Source organism: Vidua chalybeata, chromosome 9 (genome assembly GCF_026979565.1).
Source record: "Vidua chalybeata isolate OUT-0048 chromosome 9, bVidCha1 merged haplotype, whole genome shotgun sequence".
In the NCBI taxonomy this organism is placed as follows: domain Eukaryota; kingdom Metazoa; phylum Chordata; class Aves; order Passeriformes; family Viduidae; genus Vidua; species Vidua chalybeata.
The window spans coordinates 31,402,583-31,419,982 of NC_071538.1; the positions used below are offsets into that span (position 1 = coordinate 31,402,583).

General features: G+C 40.0%; 1 protein-coding gene across 6 annotated transcripts in view; it reads left to right on the top strand.

Moving 5' to 3' along the window:
• Positions 1-15,450, top strand: part of RABGAP1L (RAB GTPase activating protein 1 like) — a 231,670-nt gene extending 216,220 nt beyond the window's left edge. For 5 of the 6 annotated variants that reach the window (XM_053950355.1, XM_053950356.1, XM_053950358.1 and 2 more), the window contains 6 exons: positions 4,160-4,270; positions 6,012-6,116; positions 7,287-7,370; positions 7,865-7,936; positions 9,080-9,277; positions 9,612-15,450. In XM_053950355.1, the coding sequence (XP_053806330.1) occupies positions 4,160-4,270; positions 6,012-6,116; positions 7,287-7,370; positions 7,865-7,936; positions 9,080-9,277; positions 9,612-9,761 (720 nt within the window). In that variant the 3' untranslated portion in view covers positions 9,762-15,450. Of the gene's footprint in view, positions 1-1,218; positions 1,262-4,159; positions 4,271-6,011; positions 6,117-7,286; positions 7,371-7,864; positions 7,937-9,079; positions 9,278-9,611 lie in introns of those variants that run through there. The other variant, XM_053950360.1, reaches the window with a different exon arrangement.
• Positions 15,451-17,400: the final 1,950 nt, after the last annotated feature.

The following is a 17,400-nucleotide window of genomic DNA, read 5'->3' on the forward strand; positions in this document are numbered from 1 at the left end:
GAAAAGCATGATGACTTTTGTTGTGGGACCTTGTCTGTTGTTTCTTTAAAAATTTTGCTGGGGCTCTGTGGGAATGCTTCTCCAGAGTCACCAAACAGAAAACACAACTGCCTCCAGGAGCCTCTGTGTTGCTTACCATGAGAGGCTTTCCTGGATCGCTTGCTGTAAAAGCTTTTTGGGTTCTAGATGGAGGTTCACGGGATTCTCCTTTGGAGCTCCTCCAGTATCAAAAGCCCTTTCCATTGGGTTTATGAAGACCTCAGTTTGCTCACATCCAGAAAGTGAATTCTCATCAGTGTTTTCATTCCATCATTGAGGAGCTGTTCACACTCAGAGGTCTGGGGTTTGGATGTCTTGATTTAACCCAGCCACCAACTCGGGTAGCTGCTTGCTCGTTCCACCACAAGCAGGATGGGGGAGAGAATCCCCAGAGGAATAGTGACAAAACTCGTGGGTTGAGATGAAGACAGTTCAGTAGATAAAGCAAAAGAAGGAACTCAGCCACCCCTTCCCACAGGCAGGTAGTTGTTTAGCCACCTCCAGGAGGGCAGGGCTCTATCACACATAGCAGTGACTTGAGAAGACAAATGCCATCACTCCAAAGGTCCCTGCTGCTTTCTCCTTCTCCCTGCTTTACATACTCAGCGTGATGCCATATGGTCTGGACTATCCCTTGGGGTCAGTTGGGATCAGCTGTGTCTCCTCCCAGCTCCCTCACTGGTGAGGAGGTACAAGAAGCAGAAAAGGCCTTGGCTCTGTGCAAGCCCTGCTCAGCAATAACCAAACCATCTCTATCCTATCAACACCTTCTGCAGCACAAACCCAAAAGGTACTAACCACCATGAAGAAAACTAACCCTACCCGAGCCAAAGGCAGCACAGGGTGTTGCTGAACAGAAACAGAATTGCTTAACGAGGTTGGTGACTCATTACACCCCACTTGAGTAGAGCACAGAGAGGATGCATCATGACCACTAATCTCCTCTGGAATTGCTCCTTGGTGCAGCCTGGAAGGAGCAGAGGGTGGAGTTCAGCCTTTCAGTCATCCTGAACTGAGGCTTGCCTGCTGCTTTCAAGTTTGTCATCTTCCTTCCACCCACTGTATGATGGAAGCTGGAGCATCTCTCTCTAAAACTTATAGCAAAAAACAGTGAAGAATAAGCAACTTTTTTTTTTTTGTATTAGAAATTTCTTTATATCCTGTTTTCACTGTCTTTACACCAATGGTTGAAAGCAGTATTTGGTCTGTGACTTTACAGGAGGTAAGTTGATTTGTGTTTGTGTGTATCAGCTTTGTTTGTCCTCTTTGGAAATGCAGTATCCTCCTTTTAAAAGCTAACCTGAGTTCACCAACCACCTTCAGTAACCAGGAGGAGGAATTTGGGAAAGAGGGATCTGTTACTTTACTGACTGTAGAAATCGAGCAATACTGAGGAGAAGGAAATGGTTGTCATAGTAAATTTAGTGTTGTGGAGAGGAGGCAGGAAGCTGTCTGTTTACACCAGGGACAACTAGCAGGTCTGACTGGTTAGCTGATGCCATTTACAAAATGCTGCCTCTGATGTGAGTCCTGCTGTGACAGACCAGCTCCATCTGCTGAACTTTTTCATTGTGAGCATATTTCATAAAATTCTAAATATTTCACAGCCTATGGAAATAGTTTGCTGCGTGTGAAGAGCGCTGTTTGCTCTTTCTGTCTTTACTGTGTCCTGTTAGTTTTTATTTAGACTTAGGCAGACTTAAGAGTTTCCTCCTGAGAAGGAAGGCAGTTTTACACTGCTGGACCTGGGGGGAGGAGCTGAAAAAGACAAACCAGCTAATCGGGCATACTGCCCTGGTTGAAGGAAGACTAAAGGTGGTCCTGTGAGAACCTTTCAGCTGGACATTCAGAGTTTGGTGAATGAGCTAAAAACATCTTTTAGCTATTGACTGGATGCCCAAGGTAAGAGATCTTTAATTCACTACCAACATGCCATGTAAATTCTAGTTGAAGAGGAGGATAGTGCATTTCTAAGCACAGAGCTTGCTTACCCACTTGTCTGTGAATGCAAAGCAGGAACTCTCAACCTCACACTGCCTGCCTTGCTTTGCAGACACTGAAGCTTTTGGCAAAGACATAGCAAAAATGGTAATGCCAACTCGGTTATTTTGTGAAAGTCATAAGAATTTGCTGCTTTCTTCCTCTAAGCAACATCCCTGTGAAAAGGTATTGGTGCTGCAGAACCTGGTCTGACTCAGGTCTCAAGTTTTACGTGAACTCAGGTCACTTTCTGATGACTGGCAGAGCCGTGTCTATAAAAACAGCATTTCTAAGATGGTCTGAAGAAAATACAGGAATAAAGATGTGTTAGAGATTGTTATTAGTATTACCATTATTGACTGCAATTTGGTTTTACACTTTAAAGCTTATATTACGTTTACAGAAAAATTTTACTTTAATTTTTTTAATTCCTTGTCCCAAACAGACTAAAGTGCATTTAAAATAAGAAAGATCCCCAAAGTTGAGTGTGTTGTAGCAGTGCTTATTTTAACTGTGTTAAGACAAAGGCATTTTATTTAGGTTCTGTACAAAACAAATTACTCAAAGTATGATCTTTTGGAAGGGAAACCAACTTACTTCCCTGTACAGGGCAGTGCCTATTCTAGTTACACAATAGGGTCACATTAACAAGAGAAAATTTGTAGAGGTTCCACTTCCTGCCACAGAGGAAGTTCCCACAGAGAAGAGACCTTTTTTTGCATCCTCTTAGAGTGCCTGCTTTTGTTTAAGACAAACATGCAAAATCTGCTTGCAATAGAAATAAAAATTGCAATTTCATAATTAAGAGTTTGGAAAGAACAAAATTTCTGAGCATAGCTGGTGAGTAGGAAGAAGTGAGAACAGGTGAATAATATACTTATGCAAGAAATCACATTTTGTAGGAATGCATTCAGTGAACAACTCTTGAAAAACATTTTAAGTGCTAATATATATATTATTATATATCATTGACTTTTATTGATACATTTGGACTTTGACTGTTTTGTTCTGGAGAACATAAGTTACCTTTAGGTGAAAATAAGTCCTTTTTGAAATCTCAGCATATAGGTTATTGTTTTTCCACCTGTGAGTTTCCATATGAATGTGGTGCTTTTCCTTGAATTTCGATACTGCTGAGATTCCCTTTGCAGCCTCTTTTGGTATGAAAGATATACAGTGATGGAAAGCCAGCACAGTTTTTTTCTCTTGAAATCCATTTGGAGGAAGGCACCTCTGTCTGTCTCACCTGGCTGTGTTCTTCTGAGAATGACAACTTGTGTTTGATGTTGAACCCCTAGAAGTCTACTGACCCACGGGCATCTTTTTAATATGGTTCTGTTTCTTAACTCAGATTTCTAAAAGACATGAATTATTGTTCATTCTCCTGTTCCTTCACCTTCTGTGGTTAATGCTCCAGCTAGTCATTACTGCCTGTGTGGAGTGGGTAGGGAAGCAAGAGCCTACAGCCTCCAAGTTGTCCATTTTGTGTTCCTGTCACTGCCCCAGCAGGTCCTGGGCCTGTGCTCAGGGATGAGCTCCCCTCTCCTCCTGGCACTGTAAGGTACACACTGCTGTCACTGACATGAGTTAGAGAGCATTGCACAAATGGCAATACAGGATGTACGAGCTGTAGGGAGTTCCCTGAAAAATGCTGTTCTTTGCTGGTCCTGCAGGAGATGGGAAGTTGGCACTGCATCACCTGCAAAGTGGACTGTTTTTTTGAATCCCTGCAGACAGAATTTTGTAAAGTGGAGCAGGACAGCTTTCTACTTTGCTTGGAAGCATTATTTTGAATAACTCTTAATTGGTCCCTGTTCGCTGCTGCTGGGTGGGATTTTATCTGCCCAATTTCTTCAGATGATGAGCAAGCAGAAACCAAGTGCTTTTCTGGAGAGGTCAGTGTTTATTTTTGACAAGGAAACACCACAATCAGTGTGTCCCTTACACAACAGAAATCAGTGGGATGTAAGTGGAATAGCTGCATTTGCACTGCTGGCTTAATTCACTGTTGTTTCCCAGAGCAGCAGTCCTGTCTTAATGTGCACCTTTGCCTTCTCAGTGTTCGGCACACACCGTGCACTTGCTCATTGCTCTTTATGAGGATTAATTTCCTTTCCTGGTTGTTCCTTTCTTTCCACAGAGGGAAAACCGCAGGCTCCAAGAAGCAAGCATGAGGCTGGAGCAGGAGAACGATGACCTCGCCCATGAGCTTGTAACAAGCAAAATTGCCTTACGGAATGACCTGGACCAGGTAATGGTAACAGAGCTGGGGCCCAGCTCAGGCTTGGCAACAGCAGTTGGAGGAGCCCTGCTTTGTGCTCAAGTGAAAGCATGAAAACATTAAAAGTGCAATTATTTTTGCCTTTATTTTCCTGAGAGCCTCACTCTTAGCTACACTCAGCTGTATTTCCATGTGCCACTGTAGGCATTCGGTGGGGTCTGGCCAAGATTGATTGCATCTTCTCTGTTGGGGATTGTTTAGAAAATGTAGGCCATAACCTTTAGGCAGATAGCAAAGAAGGAACATTTCCTTGAAAAAGGTGTCACGTAGTTCTTGGGAGACTAGTTTCAAGGGAAGTTGCATTGCAAAATGTCTGCGTGGATCTGTTTTTCACAGCACTTTTAGTACAGCCAACAAAATTCAGAGATAATGAAGTGGCACAGGACCAAAAATTCAACGGGCTGCTGGGTGTTCACTGATAACTGCTCGTGTTCCCTGTGGAGACTGGAATGTGGAGGGCAGCAGCATTCAGAGCCCTTTGCCCCAGACACAACGGTTTTCAGAGAGCCACACATTCAGCTCTCTTTTTCTACACTGCAGGTGCTTGGAGAAACTGGAATGAACACAAAAAAGGAGGAAAGATTTGTAGTCCATTCAAAGCATATCTTAAATATCCTTGTAATCCCCAAATACTTTTGTTCTAAGATGTTAATCTCATCAGTTTTCCATTCTTGCACTGTTTGTTTTCCTTTCTCCCATACAACCTTATACACACTAAGCAACGAAGAAATCCTTAATCCATCTCTTCAGTCATAGAGATGGTGGAGCTGGTTCTGCTGCCCTCAAACACCACTAATATCCTCATTAATCATTATTACTGTGGCAGAAAGATAAGCTGATACCACCACAGTGGTAGAAAACCAAACTTCAGCTCGGAGACAAGTTCTGTATGGTTACTTGTTTCCAATGCCCTTTTCCCTCCTGTAATTTCAGCAAAGTCAGTGTAAATTGGCCACAACCATTTCCTGTCTGGACTTCATTATAGAACAGGAAGGGTGGTGAGATGCTGTGTGTGTTTCCCAGCTGGGGAGGCGTACAGAATATATCCAAACATTGAGAAATGTTTGGATATACTGGAATTTCTCTCCTGATGATTACTGAGGACAGTGCTCACAAAAACAAAGCATTCCCAGTATGTGTCACCAAAAGCTTGGTCCTTCCAGAGAAAATTATATTCTCGAATATCAGGTTTCTTCACGTAATACTTATTTGCACTGATAAACCATTCTTCTGGTGGTCCTGTTTGTCTCTTACACTTGCCTTTGCCTGGGCACTTTGTAGGGTACAATACAGACACCTAAGTATTTTACAGTTATGATTTCCCTGCTCACAGATTAAAAAATGGGATGAGTTACTTGAAATTACACAGGAGGTAAATCATGCTGCCCTCACTTAGATTAATATTGCTCCCAACAAAAATATTCTATACATCACTGTCTGTGCTAGGACATAGTATCTGTGGTTAAGTGCCATCTGGGCATACTTAAACAATTGGCCAAAGGGTCCTTTTGCACAGGTGTTGAAACACTGAAGTAATTCAGTAAATGGCTAACTGAAAAGGGAATTTCATATCAAAAAGTTATGTGAGCCATGAGAGGGCAGGAAACAGCAATGCTAAAACCTGAACCTAGTGTATTTCTGAGCTGTACATCCCAGTGTGTTTGCACTGGCACAGAGAACATCTGATTTACACAAGTGTCTCTGATTCTAGGCTGAAGACAAAGCAGATGTTTTGAACAAGGAACTTCTCCTGACCAAACAGAAGCTAGTGGAGACTGAGGAAGAGAAAAGGAAGCAGGAAGAGGAAACTGCTCAGGTAAGGCATTCTCCAGCTTTTCCCATTTAGTTAGTAAAAGCAAGAAAAATTATATGCAGAAAAGTGTGGTTGTGTTGCAATTGTGAGAAGGATTTTGTCCTCAAAATGCAGTTTCAATTAAAAGTTCATAGTGCCAGGATAATTTTTTTTTCAAAAGTATAGTTTTCAGTGGTATTCTTTACTTGAGCTCTGAATGTTTAGTTTTTCATAGCTTATTCTCTTCCAAGTATTGTAACAACTGTTGTCACTGGTGATGAGCAATCTCAGCTAAGGAGATGTGATCAGACCTCTTAAATATCTAAATGAAGAAGCTGGAGGTGTTGTTGCCTTGTAAGAGCCCATTCTGGATTCAGCTGCTGGATCACTTAAATAATGTTCCTGCCTGAAGCCAGCTGCAGAAGAACAGGGGTGGGGTTTGGGAGAATTTTGCTGAGTAGACCTGGCTTCGTACTCAGCTGCAAAATACTCAGTCTTTGTTCTGTAATCCTATATATCTAGCATGTACGTTTCAAAAGCGATACCCTGATTTTTAATTTTGCTATTTGGCAACAGCGACTGCAACAATTAATGTTAATTCATTGTGTCTCTAAAGTGGAGCTCTCTGCCATAAGTAAGGCAGTGAGTCTTTTTTCCTACTGAAAGTGCTCTCCAAGTGGAGTGGTTCTGAAGGAGGGATGAGTTAGCTGTGTTTTCACTCAGTGCCACATCCCCAAACAGATTTTTTTTTCCCTCCTGTTATGGAGATGACAGTGTTGAGAGAGTCTTCTTGTTCCATTTCCAAACAAACAAACAAACAATCTGGCCAAACCTGCTGTGACAATGTGCAGAAAAACAAAAAGTAAATCAGTAAATCCCACTTAATAGTAATGCTTTTCTTTCATGGTTCTGTGGACCATGATGTACCACCATTTAACAAAGAGAATGGGAATTCAGCTACAGGAGAATTCTCTAACCAGAGATAAAGGCTCACAGTAGAGACTGCTTGGTTACCACTGATATAATCAGTATTTGTAAACTGAGTAAATCAGACACTTGTCTGAAAACTGGAATTTCATAAGAAGCAGCTGTAGAGCTGTCGTAAACACAGTGAGACACAAAGAAAACAATCTGATGACATGTTTTGAGAAGTTCTGTCAGTGTACTGTGTAACTTCTCTCCTTCAATTCCTAGCTGAAGGAAGTCTTCAGAAAGCAGCTGGAGAAGGCAGAATCTGAGATCAAGAAAACCACAGCCATTATTGCAGAGTATAAACAGGTACCATTCCAGAGACCCTTTCTCATATTTCTTCATTCTGCCTGTTACAAGAGCTGAGTTTTCAGCATTGCAGATCTCATCCTTCAAACAAGCTCTACCTTTCAGGCTTTCAGAGAGCAATGTTGTAATTTGTCATAAATCTTCTTGTGCCTTTCCTAATAGTTTCCTAATTAGGCAGTCAGGACTAACCTGTCTTTCAGCTAATTTTAGTACTGGAGGGTGAATGCTTCTGTACTTTGTGACATAATGCAGTATAAACATCATAAACCAACTCATCCATAAAATGTCCCTGTCTCTGTATTCTGGTTCTGTATTGAATACTGCTGGGTTTTTATCATTCACAGCAGCAGTGGAGTTGTTAATGGGGAATGCATATACTGACTGAGGCAGAATTTAAGAAGTGTTGGTTCTAGCAAAAAAACATTGTTAAAAAGCACACAGGTTCTACTTTAGTATAGTAAACTTGAGCTAAGAGACTGCTTTCTCTGCTCCAGATTTGTTCCCAGCTGAGTACCAGGCTGGAAAAACAGCAAGCGGCCAGTAAAGATGAACTGGAAGTTGTGAAGGTGAGAACAATGTCTCTGCATAGGGGATATTTCTAACACAGGTGTTGCTGAATGCCAGGCATACAGAACGAAATGTGAACTGAAGTTCAAGTACATCAATAGCCCCACATGCATTTTTCAGCAGATGTAAACAAGGAAAGGGTTTATTTCCTTTCATGGTTCTTTGTCTTGCATCGGACAGTGCGGAAGTCCCAAACTGAAGTGCATTTAGTACTTGGTTTCTCTCTTTTTGCTGTTAAAATATATACTTCTGGTAAAAAATGTAGAGAAAACAGTATTTACTTGGATGTTTTGATTAACTGGAAAAAAAAGAAGACTGTAGAAGACAAAACATGTTGTTTCTCAAGTGTGCACACTTGAGATTGGAATTGGCCAGACTGGACAAGGTTTATCTATTTGGGTTTCTGTAAGTTAAGTAGAATTGGTTTATGTAATTAAACCAAATGGCACTGCTAGGGCCATCCTCAGAATATCCACAGGGGTTCCTCTCTCTTCTCTAAACCCCTTACCAGGAACACATACATAAAAGTTTAAAATTCCTGATAGGTGGTGGTGGTAGTAATAGTAATAATAATGATAATGATAATGATAATAATAATAATAATAATAATAATAATAATAATAATAATTCTGAGTAGGCAGAGTTGTTTACCCTCTGCTGTAGCTTCTACATATTTCTTTAGTACTCAAGCTGAACTGGATTTGTTGCTTTTTAGTGATTTTTTTAATGTTATTGATAATAACATAAAATAATTCTAGGATTGATGTTCCCATATTCTGCTGAAATAGCTCAATATCCTATTTTAGTCTGTGCAAGCCAGGCCAGCTGCTTCATCTACTCAGATTTAATTTACTCTTCTGAGTTGTGCTGACATAATTACAAAACTTTGGTAGCAAGAAGAGTCTAATATAGGAGCAAAGTCTCCATGCTTAGAGCATGCTACGTAGATTTTAGGAATTTTTATACTGGTTAACATACCCTGGAAATTGTTCATCAGATACTCAAATTCTTTTCATGCCAATTATAAAAACTGCAGTACTAGATGGTTTGAGATTGAGGCAGTCTGACAAATAAAATGCTCTTCCAGGAAGTACAGCAACTCCTGTAACATGGATTAAGAATGAGCTTTCTGGGTATTTCAGGGTAAAGTGATGGCCTGCAAACACTGCAGTGAGATTTTCAGCAAGGAGGGGACACTGAAGGTGCCTGCTGTAAGCACAGACAACAAAGGCATCGAAACAGATGATGAGAAGGATGCACTGAAGAAGCAACTGAGAGAGATGGAGCTGGAGCTTGCACAGACCAAACTGCAGCTTGTGGAAGCCAAGTGCAAAATTCAGGTACGTGGAATCCAAGTACAGCAGGGTGGTCACCTTAACCTCATGCTCAGTCCAACATTATTCTGAATCATACCAAAAAATGTTCCAAAAGGGAGCACATACCTGCATGTCCATATATCTGAACTTTCAGGAAAAAAAAAAAACTGCCTTAAAAAGAAAAAGATGATTTTATTTGTGTCTAAATATCTTGTGCTGTTTCAGCAGTTTGAATGTCTTCTCTCCCCAGCGCCTGGGAGATTGCAAGGGAAGTGCCGGACTGCAGGGACTGAGTGTGAAGATGTTTCTTTGTTAATTAATTAGGTTTTGATCACTTCTGACTATTCTGCTTTCTTAGGAGCTGGAGCACCAGAGAGGAGCCCTTATGAATGAAATCCAAGCTGCCAAAAACTCTTGGTTTAGCAAAACGCTGAACTCTATCAAAACGGCCACAGGCACACAGGCACCGCCGCAGCCGCCCCTGCCTCCCCGAGAGGGCAGCACATAGTTCCAGCCACAGCCGGCTCAAGAGCACAAAGAACAACACAGCTGAAACCTTGGAGGATTCTTCCAGTGGTCTCTCCTCCTGGGCAAAGGACAATGAGGCAGCAGTGCAGGCTTGAAGTGAAATTCTTCAGTGTTTTTCATTCATTTTCTGATGTGACCCTTTTCAAAGGGGGGAGGAAAAAAAAAAAAAAAAAGTCCTGGTTTATGTTGAATTCCTACTTCCCATACTGCCTTGCTGAAAGCCACGTTCTGATACCTTCATACTTTTACACTTTATTTTATATGACTAGATGTTAAATAAATATTTCAAAACTAGGTCTTTAATACACATCTAATTTGAAATTATTTTTGTCTTGCATAGAAGGTTTTTCTTCTTCTGGAGGAAGAGAATGGAAAATGTACAGTACTGCAGCATAATCTCTCCCTAGAAAGCACAGAGTAAGACATTGAGGATAACTTAGGCCCTGGGACCATCTCAGAAGTTTATCACAGCAACTGCATCCTGCAGAGAAGCACTTTTTGTAAAACTTAGGCTATAGCAAATATAGGCTTGTGCTCTCCTGGCCCAATTGCTATGAGCTTCCCTTACAACTTCTTTGTTTGGATTGGTTTTTCTTCAGAAATACAAGTAGTGCAGTTTTTGTAACACTGTTGTTTAAAGGCTGTTTACAGCCCAACTGGAATTTAACATAAAGTTCCCTAGTTCTCTTTTAAATTCATGTTTATATTAAGAATTCCAAGGAATAATTCCTTCCACTGGGATAAAGGGAGAATCGTTTTGACACTTATTTGATGTTTCTGCCGAGAAGCAGAGTGGAGACCTTGCATGGTTTTGATCTTTCATAAATCCTGTGCAATAAAGGGTAGGTTTTATGAATAAAAGTAATGAAAGTCTTGCCCTGGGACTATATTCAGATTCCAAATTTGACACAGAAATGAGGTATCAAAAAAAAAAAAAAAAACCACACCCAAGGCTTGTGCTGCACTGATGAATAAAATACCACAGAAACAAGATCTGTTTGCTAGAAGTGTTTGGTTAGGAAACACTTTGTTGGTATTACTTATTTTTATAAAAACAAGCATTTTCAAGTGGAATACAAGCCCTAGACTTTCCTGTGGGGGTGGACGTCTCTGGTGATTCCCAAACATGTCTGGTTGTTTTATATCTCGTAAGGTAAGAAAGTTCAAAAGCATTTGTTTTGACTAAACATAAAGTGTTCATAGAAATACTTATTTCATGGAAAATTAAACTATTGCTTGAACTGATGGAATATTTTTTTAATTATATGTGTCATGTCTGAAGATGGTCTTGCAGGTAAATGTCATTGCTGGACTAAATGTTGTGTATTAATTGTTTCATTTACAAGATTTTTCCAGGGACACTAGTTCTGTTTTGATTTTTTTTTTAATTCTAAGGAATGCCATACATTGTCGGTTTTGTACAATAAAATTTAATAATACCCATCTTGTGCTTTGTTGTCAAGCATAATTGTGAATTATTTTCAACAGGGTAGTACAAATTTAATGTTAGCAGTGCCAAAGGAAAAATTCCAAAAGGCAGTCAGCTGATAGAAGAAGAGATCAAAATATAATCACCATCCTGACACAATTCTCTCTTCTAAGAATAAGGGGTTAAAAAACTTTAATATTTTAAAATGTACCTTCAAGAACAGTGATTATCTGGAATTATTAATACAGCAAGGAACAAAAGGAGGAAAAACAGATGGTATTTCTTTTGCAAATGTTATCAAAGGTCTTTTTCCCTTGTCACTGTCTTGCTCATAATATTTGCATAAATGTTTCCATTCTCTCGACTGACTAAAGCCAGTGTTAGTCATTCACTTACCAGTTCCGCTTCACATTCAGAATGTGAATCTGAATTCACAATAAATCTGAAGTGACATTTAAGGATACCTGGTGAACATCTGATTGTTGAATTTGAGAGTACTGTGACCATGAGGGAAAGTGGTTGTTTGACAAGTGTCTGAATGTCTCATTTCATTTATCTTAAATCATACTTACAAGTGGATTTAAAACCATTATTGGAAAAGTTCAGTAAGAATGAGTAAAGAAATGTGTTAGGCTGTGATTCCCTGAGCAGATGAGTTACAAGCTCACTCCTGCTCACCCCTCCAACCCCACAGTGTACAGTCCTGTCCCTTGTCCTTGTTGTAGTATGTACTGGGTAATTAAAAACAACAACAAAAAAAGCTGTGGGTGGATTTATCCCCCTACAGTTCATCTTTTGTCAAGTGAATAAGTTAAATCACTTCAGAGGGTCCAGTGAGCAGATCATGGGAGTGGGACTTCCCCAATTCATCAAAAAGGAACTGGTAAATAAGGTTGCTGTGTTTCACAGAATGAGCTTTGAAGCATTCATTTTCTCACTGTAGCTGCTTTCTGACTTTGGAAGTTGAGTTTCAGGAGCAAAACCACATTTGCTATGTGCTAGCCATGATGATTTCAAACCCTTGTAAGGATGGAAGCTGGCTTACCTCACCCAAAGGAAGTTTCAGAAAGCAATGACCCTAAAAGGCAGTAAAGAATTTCCACCTTCCAGCTGTAGATCCAAGGTAGCATTTGTAGCAATGGCATTTGGAAGAGTAATACTTAGGTGGAAACTGCATCTTCTCAGCATTACTGAAAGAGTAAGAAAATAACTTTATGGCATTTTCTTAATGAATATTCAGAATGAAGGAGAAGAGCAGGACTCCATGATTAAACCAGGCAGGCTAAAACTCTGTCTGCTGACTATGGATGGTGTTGGGAAATTTAGTTTCCTGCAAGAAAAGAGATCTCTGTGTCACAGAACTACCTACACGCATATCCTTGGTGGGTTTGTCAGGGATAGCTGGTAATTGCTCAGCTTTTCAGCAGGAAACATCATCAAGGTCTCACTGAAACTGTTGTTTCCATATGGCACTGCAACCGCTAACATAACCGCTAACATAACTCCTAAGTCTGGAGTGATCAACCTTTTTTCCCTGAGTCTGTAGTAAACTATGTGTTCAGATCAAACTTTTATTAAAATTAATTTGAATTTTATATATGTGGAACTAAAACCTATTTTTAAATTTTTATTGAGAATACATCATTCTGAAATAAAGTCTTTGCTTTGATTATTTGATTAGGAACAAACCTCCAAAGAATATTTTTACTACAACTTTTGTCTTGTAGGACTATAAACTCTTCCTGAGATGCCCAACATGGGAGGTGAAAAAGAAAAAAAAAAAAAAAAGGTCCTTCTTTTCACTTTAAAAAGTTGGTTTTCCTTTGACTGTAACACTTTACAGGCTAAATGAAGCAAGGCTGATTTACTTACGTGGTACATCTGTGAACTAGTCTCGTATTATCTTTGTGAACCAAACTTAATATTCTAAAGTAAAAGGACTTATTCCACTTAGTTTAAACTTCTAAATGTACCTGAAGAGGAATAAAAAGAAAAAAGATAGAAAATACCATGGGTGGAGAAGCCAAGAAACTGTGAAATCCCTGAGGTCTGTCTGCATTAGGGTTTGGGAGAAACAGTCTTAGGAAAGGTAATCAGCCATATAATCAGTACTACCAGTGGTCAAACCCACCCTTGTCCTGTCCATTAATGAGGATTTAATTTGCTACAGCTGAGTTACATTGCTACAACTAAGCTAAAGTGCTTACATAGGTAAGCAGTATTTTTTTTCCTTTGTTAGATGTTTTAAATGACTTCTCTTAGTTGGCCCTTGAAATTTCTTTGAAGATAAATGATCATCTCTGCCACTGTGTTAAGAACAACTTGAAATAAAACCAGCTGTTTACAAGGGGAGATGGAGATAAAAAGTCAAGAATTGCAAGAGTTCAGCCCCTTTCACAAAGCATGAAGTATCCCATTGACTTCAGGGTTGTGATGCTACTCATTGACTAAACGTGGCAGTTTAGGAGTAAATAAAAATCTGCATTTACTGGCATTAAATTATCAACATTTGGAAGTCACATGGCCATGCTGTCTCCACAGGATCAAGGTGGGGCTGTTCCCTTCCTTCTATGAAGTAGCTGCAGTGAAATCCATGAAACTACTTGTATGTGTGGGAGAACTATAATCAGGTGATTTTCATTTACTCAGAGGATTTTCATTTACAGTTAGACTCAGGGATAATTGGCAACTTCTGCACCATCTCCTCTAAGCCTAAACACCCTTGGCTTTGATACCAGAAGCACTCTTACCTTACAGTGCTGGTGTTCTTCCAGCTGCTAGAGAGAAAACCGTAGGAAGTGTCATGTCTGATGGATTGTGAAGAGAGGGCAGAGATGTTCCCCTCAGGTCTGAGGGATTGCTGTGGCTGACAAGCACTCCCTGTCCCTGCTGGACCCTGCTGAGGGGGCTGCACCAGATGTGCAAACACAGAGGTTAAAACTAACTTACTTGTCTGTCTATTGTGCCAATATCTTACTGGGAACTGTCCCATTAGCTCCTTCCAGGTAATAACACTAAGAGAGACATGATGAAACACTCAAGTTTGGATCTCTCAAGTGTTAGGTGAGGTGTATGTCACAGCAGCTTTTAGAACTGAGCTAATCCATAGGTGGCTTTTGGGACATGCAAGGAATTTGCAATTGGATTAATAATGCTCAGCATTGACCAAGACCTTATCCTTCCCAGGTCAGAAGTCTACACAATTTATTTCAGGATTGTGACTTAACACATACAGGTCAATTCTCCAGGAATACAGGGCTCTCCATTTCTCCTGGGTCCCAATGGCTTTGCTACTGAATGTATTTCATGCTATTTTTACCTGAAAAACAAAAAATGGGTACAGAATTAGGATATTACTTTTTATTATTTTCTTATTCAGTGTGACTTGCTTTTATTTAACCTGTAAAGGAATATATATGTATCTTTGGAGAACTATATCTTACAAACAGAATAATATATAAGAAACAGAACAACAAGGGGATAAATACATCAGAAGGATTTGGTATCATAAATTTGATTTGATACCACCAGAATCCTGGGCTGTACTAATTTCCTTACAGTTTCTCTTATCTTTGTATTTTATATAATACATGGATGGTACTACCAATGCAAACCACAGCAGATGCTTCCAAATTTTTCTTCAGATCTCAATTTCAGTAATTCCTGGGTTTGCAATTCTGCTATACCACCCTCAAAAGCTGTGCCAGGAGCTCTATTGAGCTTGGGGAGCTTTTGCTTTCCCATGGAAGAAGATTCTCTGGCTTCTTTGAACTGGGAAAAGATGCCATATGAATGCAGAAAAGTTTCTAATCAAGCATAATCCATCTATCTCCCTCTGTGTCTGCCATTAAGGTGGATTTGCTCCAGCACACTGAAAACAGAGCGGCTCCAAAGCTCTGACTCCATTATAATGAAGTTTTCCAGATTTGGGGTTGCCTTTTGATCTGGGTGCGTCCCAAGTTCACAAATCCTGAAGAGTTAGGAAAAAAAGAGCATCATAGAGAGGTCACACTTCCAACTGAGAACCATTCAGTACTACCACTACTTGGGCAACACATCCATGTATTATATACAGTACAACATGAAAATATAAGTGTAATGCTTGTTATTAAAAGTGCAATTCAATGTACCTGGTCACAACAAATGTTTACTTTTTTAATTGTTACAGAATTGTTCAGATCAGTACCTTGTTATCATTGTGTGAACGATGCCTTGTAAAATAAATGGAAATGGAAAACAACTTGGGAATAAGATGCTTATTTTCCTAAGCCATTTACTTAAGAAGCAGCTTAAATCTGTTTGCAGGAAGAAGCATGTGCTGTGTCAGGTTTTCTGATGCAGTTCTCACCAGCAGCTCTGCTGCATTGGGGCACAGTGACTTGGCAGGTTGGCTGTCCAAAGGGGGTCCATGCTAATTCCAGCCTGTTTCTTAGGACAATGTCCCTGTTCACAGGGTACACCTGTTCATCTGTGCCAGAGGGATAAGGGCTCACCCTGGTCCTCTGCTCCACATGCCAGTCTGAGGTTTCCAGCACAGAGAATGCTTTTCCTAAAGGTTGGTGATACACAGCAGTGGGATAGTAGTAGTTGTTAAGGTCTTCATGCTTCCCTGGAGTACACAAGCCTTGAGGCGGCACGCCGGCAGGAAGAGACAAGGGGGGCAGAAGGAAACACAAGAAACTGGCAAGTGACTACTAAGAGAGAGGCAGGGCTGAGCAAGAACAGAGAGCAGAATGTGCCACAGACAGAAGTATCCAAATGCTTTATAAAACATTTTTCCATGTGAGCAACTGCTCTAGGATTTATTTTTCCATTAACTGAGAAGAACTGCCGTTGTTCCCAGATAACAGCAAAAGCACACAGCACTTCAGGGGAAGATAAGGCAAAGAGGGACAAAAGCTGAAGATTCAATTTACCAGCCATAACATTTTGTATGGATTTACCTCCACATCACTATCCAAAATGTTTGTCAGGAGAGGAGGCAGCATCCAGATGCTGCTGCAGCTTCCTGCAAAGGAGAGAGCTATGTGGAGCTTGTTTTACATGACAAGAGTGCCAACTCTTCCACATGGAAGCTGCCACTCAAAGGGAAGTGCCATGTGTGCAGAAATGCTCATCATTTAAGGAAACTAACTTTAAAAACCCCAAAAACCTAAGAAAAAAAGCAAATTACAGACTCACTTCAAATGCATTTCTATGTTAACAAAAGCATTTTTCTCCTCTAGCCAGAACTTAAATTAGAAAGCAATACCAATTTAAATTGTAAAAATAAGAGCGCTTGCTAATAGAAAACCCCAACTGAGTGTGGGGAAACTCAAAGATTAGTAGCTATATTAAAAAACCACAAAATTTTCCTTGTCTCAGTTGCACAGATAAAATGGTAAGGAAGTAATTCCTGAATAAGCAACTGTCTTTAACCAATCAAAAAAAAAAAAAAAAAAAAAAAAGCCTGCCATAAAAGTAAATTCCAGCTGACCATATTGTATTTCCTGGATAAAATCAACTATCCTGTCTCCAAATGCTATTCCTGAAGATGGTCAGGCTTATGCTTAGTCCTATGAAAATTTAGAATACCCACAGTTAATTTTGCAGATCTTTTCTCTACTGCAGATCCTGAAGCACTGCAGCAGAGGGTTATAATAAACACCTCAGTGCATCTGTTAAAACCACTTTGGGGAATGACAACTGGAACATAAATCTTTGGCTTCAGGGCTTCTATGAATTCATTTTCATCAAATTTCTTCTTCCCTCCCTACCTCTACAGATCTCTTTACAGATGAATTCCAGGATGTTCACTTTAGAAGATACAAAAACCCAGACCTTAAGCCTATGTATCAGCAAATGAGCTGACATTCCTCAGTTGGGTAGAACAGGTGTTACAACTGGCACTTTGTTCTAGAGAAATGGACTTTTTCAGTGCTGAAGGGCTGTGTTCTGCCTTGGGTCACACTGCTTAAAAAGGACATCTGGGGGCAAACGCTGCCTCCTCTACATTCCTGCTGAGAGAAAGAATGCCATTGCCTTATTGTTTTCTTCCAAGGAAATTTTAATGCCCAATGGGGCTATAGAAATTTTATTTGTTGGTGCTCACTGCACAGATTTAGTAACAGTGTCAACAGTAATGTTTTTTGTTGTTGTTGTTGAGGAAAATTTTGGTAGCATTACAACAGCATGTTTTCACATGCATATA